Source organism: Mya arenaria, chromosome 14, assembly GCF_026914265.1.
Source record: "Mya arenaria isolate MELC-2E11 chromosome 14, ASM2691426v1".
In the NCBI taxonomy this organism is placed as follows: domain Eukaryota; kingdom Metazoa; phylum Mollusca; class Bivalvia; order Myida; family Myidae; genus Mya; species Mya arenaria.
In genome coordinates, this window is record NC_069135.1 from 24996898 (window position 1) to 25018089 (window position 21192).

The 21192-nt window shown below is 32.8% G+C and overlaps 1 protein-coding gene across 6 annotated transcripts in view; it reads right to left on the bottom strand.

The window, feature by feature from the left end:
• LOC128217869 (plexin-A4-like) overlaps positions 1-21192 on the bottom strand; it is a 33714-nt gene that overhangs the window by 551 nt on the left and 11971 nt on the right. For 3 of the 6 annotated variants that reach the window (XM_052925302.1, XM_052925304.1, XM_052925303.1), the window contains 14 exons: positions 20928-21140; positions 18795-18935; positions 18306-18418; positions 16249-16351; positions 14588-14711; positions 11639-11744; positions 10782-10908; positions 10319-10420; positions 9127-9219; positions 8361-8460; positions 6756-6949; positions 4644-4828; positions 3913-4012; positions 3323-3480 (listed from right to left, as the gene is read on the bottom strand). In XM_052925302.1, coding sequence (XP_052781262.1) covers positions 3349-3480; positions 3913-4012; positions 4644-4828; positions 6756-6949; positions 8361-8460; positions 9127-9219; positions 10319-10420; positions 10782-10908; positions 11639-11744; positions 14588-14711; positions 16249-16351; positions 18306-18418; positions 18795-18935; positions 20928-21140 — 1833 coding nt within the window. In that variant the 3' untranslated portion in view covers positions 3323-3348. Of the gene's footprint in view, positions 1-3322; positions 3481-3912; positions 4013-4643; positions 4829-6755; positions 6950-8360; positions 8461-9126; positions 9220-10318; positions 10421-10781; positions 10909-11638; positions 11745-14587; positions 14712-16248; positions 16352-18305; positions 18419-18794; positions 18936-20927; positions 21141-21192 lie in introns of those variants that run through there. The other 3 variants (XM_052925305.1, XM_052925307.1, XM_052925306.1) reach the window with 3 other exon arrangements.

Consider the following 21192-nt stretch of genomic DNA (forward strand, 5'->3'; position numbering starts at 1 on the left):
CAACATATGCTAGGGGTAATTCATAGTTGTACATGTACCTAGACATCAGTCATAATTCTACTAAGAGAAGTAAGCTTTCATGCATTTCACAATGAGAGAATACAAAGCGTTAAGGAATGCATTTTCATCCGAACTATCAAGTAATGGCGGCAAAGGAGCACCAAGAAGTCGGAGACAGAAACCAATGGCGTCAAGGCTAACAAGTCCAAGTACAAAGTCATTTGAACAAATTGACAGTGCATTTACTAAAACTCTTTGGGGGGACAGTGTTGTCGCATTCGTCAATTACATACGGCAATTATTTTTGGTAAATACAATTACATTTTATACAATACATTTTCTTAAGACAGTTGGTTTGCACCATAGTTTGTGAAATCAAAACGTTGTGCATTAAACACGCACTTTTCTTCAAATAAGCTTCTTTGGCATTTGTTTTAATTTTTCAGTGAGTGAAATCACATCTTTAGTCAGAATTAAATAATTGCCCATGTGCAGCATGGTATTGATATTGCCATCAAGTTGTAGTCATAAAGTTGTGAGTGTTGAATCATAAATTTGTAAATCGTATAAGGCAAGAATTAATTGGAAGTTAACACCCAACTATAAAATGATTACAATAACAGTAGGTGATGTTCTTTGTTATTTGAGTAAGATAGAAAAAAATGTGAACAACTATAAATACAATATATACTTCTGCATAAAATGACAAACTCTGGCATGCCAAGCGTGAGGTATAATATCCAGTTTCGATCGGACATACATGACGTTTTAGAAGCAAATATTAAGGATGGAAAATACTAATTATCTTCAGCTATGAATTAAAAGTCCATATGAGTTTTTTCACCCTTTGTACAAGGACACCTGTTGATAACATAGGGAACATATGATTGATGGGTGATATGTGGGATTGTAGCACATTGATTTGCTTACGATCGATGCATTGTCAATATCTCACGAGAGCGTAGATCTAATGTTATGTTTGTTTATACAAAGGAGTGAAAAATATATTTTTGGAAGTAAGGAGAAGCGACATTATTCAACAAATGAATCAACACTATAAAAGTAATTATTTTATTTCATACATATAAAGATGTTGTATTTAACATAACAACATGTTATTCAAAATTAAATAAATTAAGATTCAATCAGTAAACATCCTGTTTATTGTGCGCAGTATTGGAAGATTCGCGCATGCACATTCGACTAGTTTGTGATACTAAATCAGAAAGCGAAATGCACATGTGTATTCTACTGACATTTTTCATTGTTTCCTTATCTTTTTTCTTAAACAAAACAATAATTGTAATCGTTACGGCACCATGACACGATTTATTGACATTGCACTTTAGGGCGAGTGTATAATTTTAATACCAAGGGCTGCAGGTTTCATAGTTGTTTTGTTCAATGTTTTCCATTGAACTGTTTACAAAATTGCATGCAGTACATGTAAATACATTGCAATATATCCTTACGGTACAAAAGACGGAAACTAGAGCTAACAATGATTTTTTGTCTATCCCCTGAACGCCGCCTTCATAGAAAATGGCAGTTAATTTATTAAGATACCACAACAAATAACAATGCTGCGGATACAGTAATGGACAAGAAAAAAACACAAAGGGCAATAACTATGCAAATAGCTTATTCAGACTTATAATCCCTGTACTTAACCTTGGGGAAAAGTTTATTAAATTTAATCATTACTTTTGAAAATATGCTCCGAAAACAATCACTCTATTATTGGTTTAAATATAGTACAGACCATTGTGCTTTTCCATTCTTTAAAGTTTAATTGGAGCTTCCTTTATTTGAAAAAGCGCTTGTCTCCCCCCATTGTATTGTCGTAGGTAATTAATAATCAATAATCGACATGCAATTTGTACTCTTGGACTTGAGACGAAACAAAATAGAGCGGTGGATCATCTTATGGTCATGACCAACTTGCATATAAAGTATGAAGTTCCTTAGCCCAAGTATGAAGATCCTAGGTCCGAGTATTCTTAATTTATGGCGAAGAATCGAAGTCTGACGTACAGATTGGTGACGAACAGATTGGTCACTGACCTCATAATCAAAAGGGGTAATATACTAATCATGACCAACTAACATACCAGGTATGAAGTTCCTGTGCCCAAGCATTCTTAATTGGTTAAGCGGAAACCATTTTGTTTACCTCCTATTGACCACACAATCAGTAGGGGTCATCGACTGACATGACCAACTGGCATTTCAAGTATAAAGTTCCAAGGTGCAAGTGTTCTTTAGTTATTGAGCGGACACCAATTAATCAGCTCTAGTTCGTCGCGATCATAAACTTTAACCTACTGGCTTCGAAATCACTAGGGGTCATCTAGGTCATGATCAATTGACATACGAAGAATGAAGTCTTTTGGTGCTAGCATTCTGAAGTAATTTGTCGGAAACCTTTTGTTCACCTCAATGTCACCGAGACATAGACCTTTGGGCCATCACTACCAAATTTAGTAGGGTCATTCACTTTTCATGACCAACTGGCATACCAAGTATAATGTTCCTGGGTCAAGTTATGCTCCAGACAAGACAAAAGTACGGCAATAATACTCTATCTGGCTAAAAAAAAGTACTGGGTATTGTACACTGCACTTCCTCTAATTATGTTTTACTTTAAGAAGTTTCAATAAATTCAATCCAGTAGTTTTTTAGTTATGTTTCTGACAAGAAAAATGCAGCAAAGGCCAAAACTCTGTAATTGACTTAAGTTATGGTCCTTATCGTGGTGATTCATTGTCTGAAATTGAATTCAATAGTTTTTGAATGGAGTTTAGGTTCTTGTTCACTACTCTTTCTTTCCTTTTCTTTACAATTGTATGAAGTATAATTAAATTCCATCCATTATTAGTTATACTCCGCCAAGAAAAAATAACAAGGGCAATAACTCTGTAATTGGTTAAAATAGAGTGATGGGTCTTGAGCATTGCCTTTCCTCTCTTTGTGTCTTATTTTTTGAAGTTTCAATAAATTTCATCCAGTAGTTTTCAAGGATTGTTCCGAAAAGGGAAAAGTTACGAAGGACACTAACTCTGTAATTTGCTTAATTAAAGTTTTGTATTTTGTTCACTTCACTCTGTCTTATTATATTACATCATTGTATGAAGTTTAATTAAATTACATCCATTAGTTATCAAGTTATGCTCCGGACAAGAAAACTTGCGACCAAACGATTGACTGACCAACCAAAGGATGACTCCAATATTTCTCCTTCAAACAGCGTCTGCCGGGGGTATTGTAAAACTGGTATGAACATTAAAAGTAAATGCGTATATAGTACATATAGTAAACTTACTCAGGAGTTGTTCCTATTGGTTGTACTTAACCACCTGTCCCTATAGATATCTTTTCTACCACTTGGTTTCCAATACCTAGGTCTGAACCATAAAGTGTAACTCTTGTGCCACCGGCTTCGAGGCCTGATTTTGGGGAAAAATCTGTCAAAATTGAGTTCTGAAATGAAATCAAATATTTTCATGAAGACCACATGATGTCCATAAAAGTAAAATACTGAAAAAAAACACTATTTTGTTCACTTTGCAAAAAAAAAGAGTACAAATCATATATTTATCAACTATTTTCACAACTAGAAAAGTGTCCAATAGACAATTGTGTTGCCTATTATGCAAAATGGTTGTCACACGCATATTGGAGTTCTAGTTTTTTCATTTGGGTAAATCACTAAAACAAATACATTTTTTTGTACTATTTTTCTGATAATGACCATGACCTTGACATTGAGCTTGTGACCCCAAATATCAATAGAAGTAATATACGGCACGGCACAATTAAATTGTTAAGATTTATTGAAAACATGTGACAATGACAGACAAATTCAATTCTTTATATCTGCCATGCTTTGAATTGAACACAACAAATAAATACCTTGAGTTTGAAAGCAACAGGCAACTTATAATAATGACCTCCAAGATTAAACCATAATTGATTGGAATCTGTCCCTTTGGTATTGGCATAGTAAATAAAACTGAAACAAGAAAAATATCTATATATGTATCTGCACATTATCATTCAGTCATTTCAGTAAATAGTTTTCCCAAGAATAAACAAATAATACCATCATGTTTAAGTGAAACCGCAATGATGACAGAAGATATAAGGACGACCTCATGTACAAGATGCAATTTTCCAATCACTGGCTTTAGTATTATGGCCCTGAAGTATTTTCCCAGATTGATTTTATTTGTCAATGGATAAATGTATTCAACAGTTTGATTTAAAAAAGGTTAACCAATCAAGAAATTCTAAAGGGGCCTTAAAACGTGTGCCACTTAAGTGATCATGGAACCTGTGCTTGTAAGAGTGAAAACTATGTATATCCTTTTTATGCTAAATAAAGATGGTAAACCAATTTCAGTGCAGTTTCATTTTAAGATTATATTATCCAAATTCATTATAATCCACTTTTTCCGCTCAAGTATTGCAAATGCTATGTTTGTGAATATGTTTGACTTTGCAGGGGTTATGTAATCAAGTTTTAATCTATTTAATAGAGTTGTGATGCATTGGGTAATTAAAACTAGACATGTTATTCCAGTCATGCATTTTCTTGGGTTAAATATTAAAAAAATCCTGCAAAAAAGCAATGTAAGTCTTACCCAGTTCGAACTTTCAAATCAAAATCAGATTTGTCTTCAGAGTCATCCCAAACTTGAAGTGTCCTTTCGTCGCTTTTTTTACCGCATATTGAAATTTCAGTGAGATTTTGAGTATTTACTCCCAGTTCATTACCAATGACAGTCACACTGACAAATCCAGTTAATGGGCCGTCGTCTGGAGATATCTTCAAGGAATGATGATAAAGAGCGACATATATCTTTTCTTAATACTTGATATAACCAATAACATAAGCCACATGAGCGCTAAGAAGCAAACTCTTACACTCATCTGTTGATGATGTTTTAACAAGGGGCATATCTCCAAAATTGTTATAGCCGGAGCTATGGGCATTGCAGTACAAGTGTCTTATGTCTCTGACAATCACTTTACCAGTATCAGTTGAACAATCACAACAACTTGGCCATCTCTGGCAAACTTCGAGATAGATCTCGTAAAAAGGCTTCAAGATTATAACAAATGTAATGAAACCATCAGTGATTAACACAATTATCATAACGCTTAGTAATTCTAAAACGTAAAAATGTGTTGAAATAAATTATTTTGAGTTATTTCTAAATCACGCTTTGGAGACATTTGAAGTAAGTTGATAAAATTCAAACAGCTTAATACTCTTCGCCATATGTCAAATTTAATGCTTAAATAAAACACACTTAACACGAATTTAATATGGGCTACTTTTTAAGACTATATTGTTTCCGAGGGCATCAGTGTTTATGACCGAGTTTTTTAATTGTCATTTTAAGATGAACAGTTTTTTAATAGGCTATTGACAAGTTAAACGTTTCTGCACGAAGATGCCGCCATCAATGACGACAACGACAGTGACCAAAACTTTCATAATAGCCTGGCTTATTTTTTCTTTGTAAAACAGACAAGCTTCTATTTTGAGCAATAAATCACCAATAAGAGGTAATATATTATCTTATATAATCTTTTCTATGTTGCATTAAAAAATATTCCTTATCAGTAAAAAATAATATTCTTCATAACAAATTTACGCCCATAGATTAATTGTTATTCGGAGCTCTGTTTTTTATTCCTTTTCCAAGAATGCGTTTTTTTTTTTGCCTGGTACGAAAATAAATCAATACAGTTTCTTCTATTTTACCTTATAAATGCATGCTTAAACTTGTACAAACGCTTTCTAATAAAATTTAAAAATAGGGTTGAATGATGTCATTGTGAAGATGAGTGCAAATTCTTATCTTAAACTACAGAATTCACAGACTTCATGATTACCCCTATATGCTACCTTGATACAACATGTCATTGCTTGATTGAGTAAAATTTGAAATAAATTTCATGATATATGTTTTATGATTATATGATGGAAAATAACACTTATTTGTCATTTCAACATAAAATTCGTAATGTAAGTTTTATGACTATATGTTAAAAAATAAAACTTATTATCATTTTATCAAAAATATATAACACGTTCAGACGCGCACAGTGACCTTGTTGTTGAATCTAGGAACCTGAGTGACATTCTGTTATGTTACGGCGGTCACAGTCACTAATTTCAATTTATTTAAGTTATGGACCGGATAATGACAACTATTACCAGTAAATAAAAATATTTATATATCGAAAATGAGATAGTTCTGAGGCGCACAATAACCTTGATTTTAGATATTTGGATTACGGCAGACACATTGCCATTTTAAAGCAGTCTTGATAAACAATTATTTCGAAATCCCACCATGAATGACAACTGTTAAAGTGGCAAAATCTTTCGTTATGGTTCAACAATGACAGTTTCTGTAGTGAGCTGATTGTTCACAACTTTAATTGAAAGTAAGCAACATAGTATCTAGCTTTAATGTTAATTTTTTAAAAGAAAATATTTTAAGATGTGCTCATGGTTGTCCTATATTGAAATAAAACAAGTTCACTTAAAAAAGTTGCCTCAAATTCCTTTACTGATACTGCTAAACAGAAATGAATGAATATACAATAAAATTTCCAATGCAGTAAAGATTTGAAAGTTAACAAAGCCGTAAACTTTAACAAGAGTCTGATATTGGCTCTATATTCACATCAATGAAAGATCAAGGCTATGACATTTTAAAGCCTAAAATTTTAAATACCTCTGTTATGTTTGGATCTGGACAGTCTGAATTACATTTGTTTCGACTAGTGTTATTCCTTGCACAACCACATGAACTTGTGAATGCACAAGATTTTGTAGAATTGTTCCAATGACATTTAAAGTGACGACAAGATAGCGCTTTACAAAAGTTGCAGCCTCTTTTGCCAAGCTCACCACAATCATAGACAGTAACTGTAATCGAAAAAACATAACAATATTTAAACAAAATATGTCCGTCGCCATTAATAATATTAATTTAATTATTCCAAGATATGTTTAAGTGGTTGTATGTTAAGCCAAATTTAGAGAGCTGACCTTATTAATACAGTTTTCAATTCAAGGGTCATAATTATGGAATGATTGACGAGACAGGGCTCCTTATCGAGCTTGATATTCTGCCCATGCACATTTTGTGGATACTTGGAAGAGGGTTTCTGGGACAATTGATCAAACAATACAAATTTTATGTAATTGGCAATAACTCTCGAGTTACAACAGCGATATGGCTGGTCACAAAACCTGTCTTAGATATAATGCCTGACCAACTTTCGTGATGATTGGACAAAGGTTGTTTATTTATCGGACAATACCTATTTGAGGTACTTTCTATAATTGAAGAGCGATAATTTCAAACTGAATACAGTGATGGGGCTTGTTATCAACTTATCCGAGAATCAATGCCAATTCACATATTGACCAAATTGGCTGGACATTCGACAAAGGCGTCCAAAGTTTTTGAGAGGACAAGAGTTATTTTGGGCAATTCCTATATTTTAAGGGCAATAACTTTAAAGTGAATTGAGTTAAATGGCTTGCTATCATTTTTCCAATATATTTTACCCATACACATTCTGACTAAATTAAATGATGATTGGACAAATGCTTCAAATATTATTAATTATTCAAGACTAAATTTCAGTTATATATCTAATTCAAGGGTGATAACTCTTGATTGACTGCATATCAATTGCTGGATATCGAACTGTCCTATATTACCAATACACATTCTGACGATTTATGATGATATGAGAAAAGCTTCTAAATTTATTGTGCGGACAACATACTGGACGTCGCCCACCCGCCCGCCTGTACAATGCATATTAAACTATAATATGTTTCACTTTATTTTTAGATAACTGTAAAAAAAAGTCTTTTTTTGTCATGTTTGTGGTTATGTATAGCATTACAGTAGTTTCTAGCAATCTTTTCCCTCGAATTTACTTCGATTCTTATTTCATATAAGTGTTAATGTGAAAGTATGCAAAGCAATTAGTTTTGTGCTTTGTTAAACAGAAAAATAAAACAAATACATTATAAGTATTTTGGAATGTTAACCTTTAATGACTTTTACAAAGCAAATTAACACCAGTAGGTAGCGCATGTTGTCATGGTCATGACAAAGCGATGATTTTAGATTAATTTATTATAATAAGTTTCTTTTAGAGCGATAGTTACTAACCAAAACCGGTTGGTTTTAATTCCACTTATTAGGTTGACAAAAATTGTAAATAAAGGCAGGGTAATTTTAACACATTTTTTTCATTTATTCAATCTAACAAAATGTGCATGTATTTTTCCCATCAAAACAAAGTTCCTTTTTTACCTGTATTATTAAAGTCATCTTCAAATTCACTAGTTGAATTTTCATACAGATAAAACAACCTTATTGTAACTTGATTTTTCTTCTGAACCACTTCTGTTCCCTTAAAATATAAATAATGAAAAAATAATAATTTTACTGGATGAATTTGCAATACTTAATACTTGTTAAAGCTATTACAAGACAATAAAGAAATACCACGCGAATGGACTATAAAAGGATATTATGCATTTCAAAAATAACTGTCTAAACTGCTTTGAGACAAAGCACTTGCTATAATTGTGTTTTACAATCAAATAAGCCTGGCATAACAAAATATTACTCTTCAAAGTAATATTATATTTGCAGGATGTTTTCACATTATGTGACAACAGGCTCCATGCAGTGAAGGTCATGGCTCGTATGTTTAGTCCAAAAGGGACAAAACACAATTAATTTAGATTATCTTTGGACGCTGACTTCACCAGTTTGAAATGATAGCTGAAATTACATTATACCTGTCTTCTATATGAACCGTTAAACATGGGTCGTGTTTCTTATTTTAATACACTGCAATAATGCAAGTACAATTACATGGGATACCTCTTACAAGTGACCGATCCTGTTCATGTACTGTGCCCTATAACCTTACAACACAGATCCTTCGAACCTTCCCTTCGGGCAGATGCATCAGGAACCATCAGTAAATGGACAAAATAACATACACAAGAAACAAAACATACCTCTTGAGTTTACATACATTTAGGCACATTGATTTATGTGTACCTACCTCATAGTTCAAACTGCAGGAAATCTGATCATCAGTATAATTACAGGTCTCATTGTTGTTAGAAAACTCAACAAGTATCCCCTGTAGATGGTTCTACAATTAAAACGCTTGGATATTGTTAATACGCTAAATCAATTAATCTGTATCATGGCTACATGTATACTACTCAACAATAAGCAAAAAGATAACATAAAAGAGGTCCTAAGTGATATAAAAAGCAGAATGAATCTCTTCACTTTTATTCCAAAATGATAAACTGATCATTCAAAAAAAAACGATAATACATTTACAAAAAGAGCAATTACATAGCAAAACTGTGGACAGATTTAAACAATAAACAAATATGAAATGTGTCCAGTGCAAAAACCTGTATCTCCAGATAAACGTTTCCTTTTTGCACACAGAGACTCATGATCATTTAAAGGGTTTTAATGTTTAACCTAGTGCTATATATGGACAATTTTGATATATTGACCACCATTTATTTATTCATTCGGGCAATATTTTGAACATTGCAGAGTCAATATCACACTAGTAAATTCATGCTTTTAGCCTTGATCATCTCAAATCTTCCTTAACTATTGCAGTATATTAATGTTATCATTAAATCCTATGGTTTTTTACATAAAATGAAATAAAATCATAATTATAAAATGTTCGATTGCTTTGTTGCAAAATCTTTATTCCCAAACTGCTTTACTATAAGATTGAGTTGTTGAGAAATAATGACGTCAACGTCACAGCAATATTGTGAAGAGTGCCTAGTTGTATGCAGTCTATGTTACACCATTTTGCTATTTTTGCATGAAACCCAACAGTTTTTTGAGCAATTAATTGTGATAAATAACAATACGTAATATATTTTTAAAATCTGCAATACACGTAAGCGCCTTTTTGAAAACACCTCGTACAGAAATCATGTTGAAACTTTAACATAGTATTGGGTCTATGGTCCGAGTCCCTTCAATAATTCCGATACCCATTCAAGGATATTTATGAATCTTGGATAAAATGTTTTACCGATTAAAACTATGTCCATGTCTTAACCTAATAAATCATTTTGTAAAACATGAGGTAGTTAGGTTAAGGAGGGATGTAAAGCATTTTAACTATCTTGTAACATAAATCATAATAATCTTGATGTTGACATAAAAATTTAGTTGATTTAACATTATAAGGAAAATCAACTGACCGTATTATCAAGGTTTTCCACCTTAATATGTACAGTTTCTTTTTGCCCATTATGAATGTATAAATGCTCATTGTTGTTCTTCAATCGTGGACAACCATCGGTCTGGAAATAAAGTACAAACCCGTTCTAGCGTTATAAATGAATGCAAACAGGTCATGTCAGTGCAATGCATAAAAAATATAACATATATTCCAATCATGTTTTTTCCGATACTCATTTTGACTGGAAATCATGGTTGTAAGATGGAAAAAGCAGCCTTAATTGTGTTTACAAGTTAAATTAATGTTCTCGTGTTTTTACCCATAATGACCCATATCAGAACCTGATTGAGACTGCATCAAACAATCATATTCGTCGATTTTTCACAAGGACTGGATCAAAAAGTAGATGAGCAAAAGTGCATGATCCTTTCTAAACACAAAGTAATGGCTAATAACTTGCGTCTTAAGTAATCAAAATTTACCTGATTAACCTGCCAATTCATCCTTGGGTCTCCACTGTTTGTGCAATTTCCCTCCTCGTCAACACAAACACCTTGTACTGGACACCACGAACATTGAGCTCCAGCTTTTTTAACACATTGACCACACCTTGAAGAAAAAGACACCAATTTCTTTAATCGGCTCTAAGAATATTTTTATTTAGCCTGCTCCTGCAAAAAAACCGGTTCCAAAAGTATTTATTTGACAAAAAAAACCTTCATTTCTTATTAGGTCAAACATTTGGAAACATAGCATATTTCTTTGTTTGTTAAAGATGCGTGTTGTTTTGCCCAATTTTTCAAATTTTGATTCAAATAAAATCAAGTTTCAACAAACTGAAATCTAAAAATACCAGGGTGACAATATAATCTTAAATAGATATCTTAATATCCTATTAGACATGCCAGACATGTGTCTTTTTGAAAACCATGTGTGCTAAATAAGCCCTGTGTGCTGAATAACTTCCCAATTCAGAAAACTATTTTTAAATTTGACTTAATTTGATGATCAGTCATTTATAGAAGTCGGTCCTGATATATCAAAAGTGGTGTGTAACTTTAATTATATAATCAGGTATGAGCTTAAGTGCCTGGCTTCAGAAGCCTGAGCATGGGTCTATAAAAACATTTTAACAACGTTATGCTTTTCATTGATGCAAATCGCTCATAAGCATTTATGTAGGCACAGTTCAAAACACATAATCAGAAAATGTACCCATGGAATGTGTCACTGCGCGTCTATAAGGGCATGCGCTTCTAATAGAATATTTATGATATACAGTGCTATAATATTCACTCCAAAACAGTTTCCAAATTCGATTTGTAAGTTTTATACTCACTTGCTGTACACTGAACAATTGAAGAATAGAAAAGGTGTTTCAGCAACAAGAACATTTTTAGTTTTTTCGTACAGTCCAAATGTCGTGTAACGATGATTTGCTGAAACTAGATTTGAGAATATTATGATTTATCTTCAGCTATACGATTTCAAAATATAGCATTTTTCGCTTATAAAATTTCCACTTAAAATTTACCTAGAATTAACAGTATTTAAGGAGGTTAATAGTCGAGGTGCATTTTGGGAAGAAGTACAAGACCAGTGTGCTCAGGATTCCCATTTATTAAAATACCTAAAGGATTTCAGGTTCCGGTATCTCATTTCATTTAGCGAAATTACTTTCTTAAACTTGAATTTATTAACAAAAATACAGTTCATTATTATTATATTTGAAAACAAAAATATAAAAGCAGACGATTACATACTTTTAACCAAAACAAAACTAATAAGCACAGCATCATGCTATAAAGGAGTTCAAATTGTTCAAGAAATTGGGAATTCTCAAATAAAGAAAGAATTATTCAATATTGGGTTACTTAACCTCTGTCGAAATGCTTTAAGAGTTTCAATTCAAAATATTTTGAATAGGGATTGTTTTATTTGAATGATCGAAGCAATATGAATGTTTTCCATTGGTGTTAATGTGTGGTTAATAAAAGGAATACAGAAAATTACGATGTTTATAATATTAACTAACAAATAGGTTATTTGTCTTAATGATTAAACTGAGGAATACTGTTTTTGTTTAAAAAAAAGTTAATATTTAAAATCTTACTCAACCGTTTAGTGGTCGCTATTGTACAGGAATGAACTGATTAATGTGAATGTTGTGACATATTCAAAGCTGTTTGTCATGAATATCCGATACACAATATATAATGCTATAAAATTTAGTTCCGGTTTCATAGAGCAGAATATAGTTACATTCTCTCTCAAAAGGAGAACGTTCGACAGTAAATTACCCAAAAACCAATTGAGGCATTTATCATTTAGCTAAATCATGGGATGGTCGTTTTAAACATTTAAAGAACATTGTATAGAGGAAAAAGAATATGCAACCTTACATTTTTGTCAAGGCACCTTGACACTAGTTTAACTCTTAAAGCAACCATATCTCATTTTAAATTAGTTATTGAATACTTCCACAACAGCCACAGTCATGTTACCTACAGAAACTAAAGCTATCTCACCCGCACGCCTAGTGTCGGAGATACTGCCTAGATAGAACAATTAAAGTAGACGAGTGGAAAGGAGTTCAACTTATACTAAACGTGCCATGAAAATGTCAATTATGGAGAGGTAACTGAGGAAGAATAAAACACATTGGTTCTTTAATGTATATATCATACATTGCACATTGCCTCACAACCTCATACTATGATGGACTCTTTTGCCAAATAATTTTAAAATCCAACCTTGTATGAAAAAGATTTCGACCAGACACAAACTATCATCAGTAAGGCTTATATAGCAAAACATACAAAGTTCAGAAGGTTGCTGTAGCCTTGACCTTAAGGGAAAGGCCACGGGTCTTGTGACTGACACATCCCCATGCAATGCACTTTTACACAATTTAAAATCCAACTGTGAGTGCAATATAACAATTTCAATCCACATTCTTGTGAACAACATAATTGGTCACATTAGTTGCACAATTGGTTATATTACAGCAAGTCATACATTCAGTTCTCAATTTGTTTTTGGAAACATATTTATTTGAATAAATTAGTAAAGTTCGAATCAAATTAAAAGAAGCCTCTTTATTTCGTGAAAACCATACCTTACTTTCAATCTTGAGACAGAAAGATGCGTCATGCAACATATTACAATTACATATAATTTTAGTGTCAACTATCTGGGTGTGAAGTCACAATTTCAAACATAAGTATTGCTGGAAGAAGGTGAACGTTTGTTACATTATAATACAAAAGTTTGAAACATTCATTACATGTAAATATATGGACTCGCAAGCACTGAAAATATAAAAGCAGCAATTGAAATTCACGAATATCAGTAGAAGTGGAGCGTTACATGATAACATAAATATGGATCTTCAAACATTTTATAATTTCATTGCCCTATCTATATACCAAGCTTCAATCGAATCCCTTCAGTCCAAGGTATGGTCCGAACAAGCAATTGTATGGACAAACATCAGGTTATGCCGTTTATGAGAGATACCTCCATACATATGCGGGGTAATATTATTATTCTTAGTTAATGAACTTTCTGTCATTGCAATTTATTTCTTTAACAACTTACATTTGAATTCCTCAAGGTCATTCCAAGATATGACTTGGACGACCAAGATATGACTTGGATGAGCACTCCCATATATTATTATGATTCTTGTGTTCTCAGTATTCTTTCTGGTTAAAAACAGATATAAGATATATATTTTGTCTTGAATTGTTTCATGTACTATATCTCGGCAATGCATGTTGAACTGGAAATGGCGTTGCTTTGTCAGTTTGTGGTTTTCAGTTCATCTTAAGCACAGATGAAATAAGTATGTCTTTCTCATAACGTTTTAATTGGTATATAATACACAGTTTAATAAACCTTTAGTCAAGCATGGTATATAAAGAGGCTCATTCTCATTGCATAACAATAACAGACCATATAAAAAATCGAGATGAGCTACGAACACCATAATGATCATTCTCCTTCTTTACTGGTGAATGTACACATCGAGACGGGCCGGTAAGAATAAACGCATTTCCCTGACAAACCCGGACCGATACACAAATACAGAGCCTAGTTCAATATTTATTCAGGTCAACAAAATTTAAGGGGTAGCCTAAGAAAGAGCACCTAAGAGCAAGGCAGGGATAAAAATCTATACTTTGATTTAAAGTCACCTTATATTAATATAAGGCATTATTTGTAGTTTATTAAGCATATTCTTCCATTATGTACATTTGAAAGGGTAGATAAATGTAATACACACTTTCTGACACATCAACGGAACAGGTCAGGGAAGAGCCGTTGCTTCTAGCTGTCGCATTTTTGTCATAAATTGCACAGGTATAATTTGCAATTGGGAGCTTGTCAGGGTTAATTGAAATGCTAGCCTGTAAAACAAGGATTAGAATTAATACTTTGATCGATTTTCAAAACACTTTTTTAAATGATTTGGAATACTTTTGTTATAAAGAGTACACAATTTCACATAATAAGACACACACTTAATGAACTATATAAAACTTTAATGATATTAAAGCTATCATTAAAAGCATATCATTTTAAGCCATATATTTTTCTAATACATGATCAGATATACTTGATAAATTAATTATTATTCATTTTAGATAGAGAACTGCTTTTAACTGTGTGACTTCCAAGCAATATTGCAATGATATATCTAAAAAAATCAAGAGCAGCCACAGGAACGTGACAAATGCCCCCATAAGGCCTCATTGGACAGATAGTCATGTAACATATTAATATGATGACCTACTCTACCGTAAGAGCAAAGTTTGTACATAGAAATGAAAAAAAAACACACTGAAAACTAGAGTGGATATCAACTTATCTCGGGCCTTATCATTCTTAAGATATTGGTCAAAAACAGATTTTAAGCTCTAGGTCACCACAACTTTGACTTTGAACCACTGACTTCAAAATCGAACGTGTTGTTCCGCTGGTCATTATCAACCAGAAAAGTAAGTGTTACGTCTCTGGCCCTAGAATTCTTCAGTTATTGATTGAAAACCATGGGGACGGGCCAGACAGTTTGATTACTTTATGACATATTGGGGGCATAAGAGATATTTCTGAAAGAAAAAAGTACACATGCCAAAACATTGAAATATGTAGCGTAATACTACTGTTCACTTAAACTTTTGTTATAACTCTTCAAGTTAATAACTAACAACTGTTCGAATGTTAATTCTTTATTGTACAACGTTCTTTCTAAGTATAATGATATAGTTCTAAATACAGCATAACATTTAAGCTCATCCCTAAACCTTCTCTAGTCCATAAAGGACCCAAGGCCTCTCTCCTGGCACTCTCTCCCTTCACATTGAAAATGATCGAAATCAAAAAGTATGAATATGACAGCTTAACAACCCAAGGCATACACGTTTACAGAGCATTAGTAAGTCGGCTGTCAACCACTTCCGCATTCTTTGAAAATCAAATATGCCCTACAATAATTACTAAAGATTAAGTATAATGATATAAATATCGATTTAATAAAAGCTAAATATATCGTAACTTATATCATCATAAACGATCTTGGTATGTAATGGGAATAGCATAAATACATAGATAAAAACCTATTACAATTGCATCGCTAAAAACGACAGAAACACTTGTCTGATGATTGAGTAAAAAACGGGGGGGGGGGGGCTGTGCAAATCACAAAGTTATAACCACTATAATGTCAATAATGTATAATATAACAATTGTAACAATTATAATAATTTTAGCCCTCGCTATATATGTGTGTTTATTGTCTCTGACAAAATGAGTACTACAAATGCTTTAATTTCTGAATAATTGCATAGGTTAACAATTTTAAGACACAAATTGGTGACACCAACGTTTCTGTTTTCAATGTCGAAAAAAGACAAACTAAAAACAAAGAATAGAATTTTGTCTTACAGTGCTTTCCCCAACTTTTACTCCCTGTGGGCTTATAGATAGTGTTATGCACCCATCAACAGATGAAATCCATGTGTCATTGCATATAGACATTTCTGAGAGCCTGAAATGAAAGCATATGATTTCTGAATTAGGTATTATTATTAAATGATAATTTATGGATATAACCAACTATTTAATTTGTCTAAACTGTTGATTCCAACATGTTTGATAGAACATGTTATACCTCAGCAACTTACACATGCATTTTGGGTTGTTCTTTTAAACAAAAGATCGATCTCACTCACAGTATCGATATTTGCCTGTGCCGATGCGTATGGATACACAAGCCCGACACATTGCTATACCAGTTGGGTAAACGCCGTCAAGAAATTGCTTTTAACAGTCCTATTTTCGGTACGATTTTTATACAGATTTTTTATCATTTGTAATACAATGTTGTATAAGGCATCCAGAGTGACAGTCGTCAATGTCGTTATTCCAAAAGTAACATAGACGCGTTTTCGCGATCATGATATGGTAAAGACGCTTTTCAAATAAAACATATATTATATTTTCTAGTAATGTCAAAACAGATATTAAAAGTGTTGATGTCGGGTGTGACATATCAATAATAGTAATGACCATTTTGTTTTTAAAAAACATTGCATGGTTCTAAGACCATCAGGAAGTTGGTATAACTAGGCCATTTTTATCAATTTCCAACATTTTATGTTCGTTTAAAATGTCTTTTACATAGAAGAAAATCAATATTTTAGTTTTTATAATATTAAAAATTGGCCAAGTGGCATTTTTTTTATTCGCACTCGTTAACAATATTTTGTAATCTCGCCAAATGACAAAGTAAATAATATTCAGGCTCATTTTATACTTAACCACAGCGGGTTATTAAGTTTGTATTTGAAAGAATTGTCTTGCGTTCTGTTGACGTAAATCTGTTTGAACTTCTTACAAAGTCAACGAGACAAATGTAGCATACATCACGTACAATTGTACATACAAATGATCATCAAGTACAATAAATTTCTAAAACATTGATTGGTGACTGAAAAATACAATGAAGAAGCTGTGATGACAAGGAAGATAAAACGACAACGGGAACACCACTAAAGAAAATGAGAGTTGTTGTCCTAGGCTCTCAAAAAATGATGGGAGAAAACTAACAGCAAAGAGTCAAAAAGTATTTTAGTGTTGACATGAGCAATACTGACCAACGGAGACAGGATACTTAACAATAACAGCCAGGTGAAAAACGACGATGTTTATATCAACAGCAGTTGAAATAAACAATGAAAGGAGCAGAACTTTTGTTTAAAAGGAAGGTAATGAAACGGTTACGATGCCATTTGAAGGAGTAACAACGACATACCATGTCAGTCAGATCTCGAAATACAATTTCAACAGATCGATGAAGGCATAAAATAGGTCGACATCATCGTTTATTTAAATGTATTCAAGTCCAAAATATATCAGAGAAACTTATGACTCCATATCGCTGATCTCAGTTTAATGTTCATGGTGCTCTAGACATCTTTATGATAAAAGGACAATAAGTCTTAGGTAACTTGAGCGATTTGTTTAGTTATATATTAATATTCTGAGGTTTTATGCCCATATACATTCCGACTAAATTTGGTGATGACTGAACAAATGCTTGTCAAGTTATTGATCGGACAATAGCAATTTTAGGTAATTTCCATACTTGAACTTGTCCAACATGTTATGCCCATCATATATAACAATGTACATTCTGTCTTAATATGGTGATGACTGGACAACGGCTTCTTAAGTTATTGATCGGACCAGACCTATTTTAGGCAATTCCTATAATTTAAGGGCCATAACTCTCCTTTGACTCAAGCGATATGACTGGTTATCGGGCTTGTCTTATAAATTATTCCTATACACATTTTGTTCAATTTCGGGGATGATTGGACAAAGACTTCTTAAGTTATTTAGCGGACAACTAAGCCGAAAGACCAATCGCCTGCTCGCCCATACACAGCAGGTCAAATTATTATATGTCCTGCTATATAAAAACTTGAGGTTGTACATACTTGTGTTTGAAAACACACCAACCACAGTGAGGGTCTTTCAACTTCATTGTTTCAGAGTGTATGCATACCGATACGCCAGTCTCAGAGCAAGACCTTGCATTTATTTTGGAAATCTGAAAAACAATATCAAATAATACAGCTCGGCTGTAGTTACAGACTAAATGTCCTCCGACACAGATCATCCAGATTGCCAAGTAAAGTTATTTGCTTAAAATAAGTGTGTGAATTGTCATTGTTAATTTTTGTATGATATTATCTTCAACAATTTTCAACTGATTGCCATCGTTCGTCTTTCATTTAAAGTTCGTGTTTTAACATGACAAAAATGGTGATCCTATTTCGAATCATCTTTCATAGAAAATAAACAGATAAAGCTGCAATGGACCCTTAGAGTACAAAAAGGACATAATTGAAAACCGTTTTATATTGAAAACGATTAAAAATGAGAAAATCTACAACTAAACTGGGGATGGTTTGTTGATACTTGACCTTGGATTTTGTTAATGCATATAATGCATTTCCATCGGGGAAGTGGTAGAGGTCATATATTTGATTATCTTCTCTGCTGGTCCGTACAGGTACACTACTTGTATCGTATTTGTGCAGCGAGTCATCTTCTAAGATAGAAAACTAAAAATAGAAGAAAAATGTTATGTTATTTTTCAGATAACATGAAAGCAAGAAGAATGTGAGCAGAGATTTTCGCCAGGATTAAGAGAATCTTATTAGAAAAGGGAAATCAGTATAAAAATATAAACGTTTTAATGTTCAAGAGCGTGAGGAAACTAAATTACTAGCACTGGCTTACTTTTAAAAGAATGATATAGATGAAAGGCTTTAGCACTTTTGGCTTTTAACCGTTTACCGTATCTAAATTCTGGAATCTATTACATATAAGGGTCATCCACTGGTATAGTTCAAACTTTCTTGAGGTTCCTACGCCCAAGTGTTAATCAGTAATTGACCCTAATCGTTGATTCATTGACCTCAAAATGGTTTATCACAACATGACAAACCTGCCAACCTTAGGTCACCACATCCTTGATCATTGACACACAGACCTCAAAATAATAGTTTTCAATTGTTGGTCATAAGCAGCCTGGCTACCACCTATTTGACTTGGGCCTATGCCAAAGTATTGGATTAGAAATCATGGGGACTAACAGATAGACTCACAGTACTTCAGGGGCATAACCATTATTGTTGTTTTCCTGATGTTTGACCTTGTGACATACGTTTTGCCCAGCTGTGGCAAATATTCGAATTCAATGACCTCAATTTACCAGTATAGGATGCATTCCTCTATGAAGGTCAGAATTTGCCCCTCTACTCAGAGTCCTCAAATTTTATTATTATCTCTCAATATTTATTATCAAAAAATGAGGCATTGTATAACATAAATATAAAATCAGTGAGTAAGATTTATAGGCCTTTTTCGGGACTGTCCACATCGTATAATCAAGTTTTATTTGGAGTGCATATTTTGAAATAATTTATATCGTTGATATTGACGATGACTCTCACTATGTCATATATCATAAGTCATTGCAAATTGAACACAATATTGAGTTGAGGTAAAAACTAGAGCTTTCGCATGATTGACGTATACTTACGAATGCCACCTGGATACAGGAATGACAAACTATTTATTTGATAAGAGGCCATAACTCTGTGGTTTTTGTGCCCTTCATTTGCACTTATCGTGCATAACTAAGGTGCAGTTTTATTAAATCCATTGAGTAATTCAGTTGAAATGCTACTGACAAGAAAAAGTAACAAAGGGATATTACTCTGCAATTAGTTGAAATAGAGTTAGTGTTCCTGTACACTGCACTTCTCACTATGTTCTGTCATCGTATGAAGTTTATTTAATTCAATGAAGTACTGTTCAAGTCATCTTCCAGACAAGGAAAATTGTAGCAGACTAACCGAACGACTACATAGTAACTCCAGTATACCCCTTTCAAATTTGGTTTATCGGGGACATAAAAATTATATGCCAAAGACATGAGTGTAAGTATCCTACAACAAATAGAGTCATTGATAATAAGATATTTAATGAGAATGTGTTTATCAAAAAGCATTTGCATAATTGTGCTTGTTGAATTCAAATAAGTATTGTGGTCAACTGCGTATCCACCCCCATGTTAATAAATTATATCTTATGAGCATTCTACTTCCACATGTGTATGTTATTGATGCACAATTTGGCCTCTAAATGATGAAGCTGAATGCAAGTATTGAATAAACAATTATTTTTCTTTAGTATACACACTGGTGACAATTTCATCATTTTGAAGAATGGTTGCTGTTTGAAAAACGAGTTTTGGTACCACAAGCAACAAAAATACGCAACATATCAGTCTTAATATTTTCAGTAATTTTTTTTTTGATATTATGGATTAAGCACTAATCTTCAGATATAGAAATAAATACACATTTTATGGAAGGATATCAGAACGCTCTGGAAATATATATATAATACGTGAATGGACAATTATATGCATATTAGAGCACAATACACCAATCACCAAGAGCGCCGGTTTATAAATGTCATGATTAATTAAAACTAATACTTTGTATACTAAAAGGGTTTATCAAAATGAAAGTAAAGCCACAAACCTGAATCACGTGTCCTGAATCCGTACCAGCTAGAATAATTGTTTTTTGATTGACAGTTGTTGTAAACAATTTGGTAATATATCCATCAATGATGTGAGAACTGTTTTTAAATGGTATTGTTCTTTTTCCAATCACACGTTGGTAAAAATCAGTGATATCACCAATATCAGCATCACATGTGAATTCTTGGAAAGCAATTTTTGTCAAATTTTGCTGCAATGGAAAGCAAACAATTACACATTCGTTGCTTTTGATGAAAAACAGT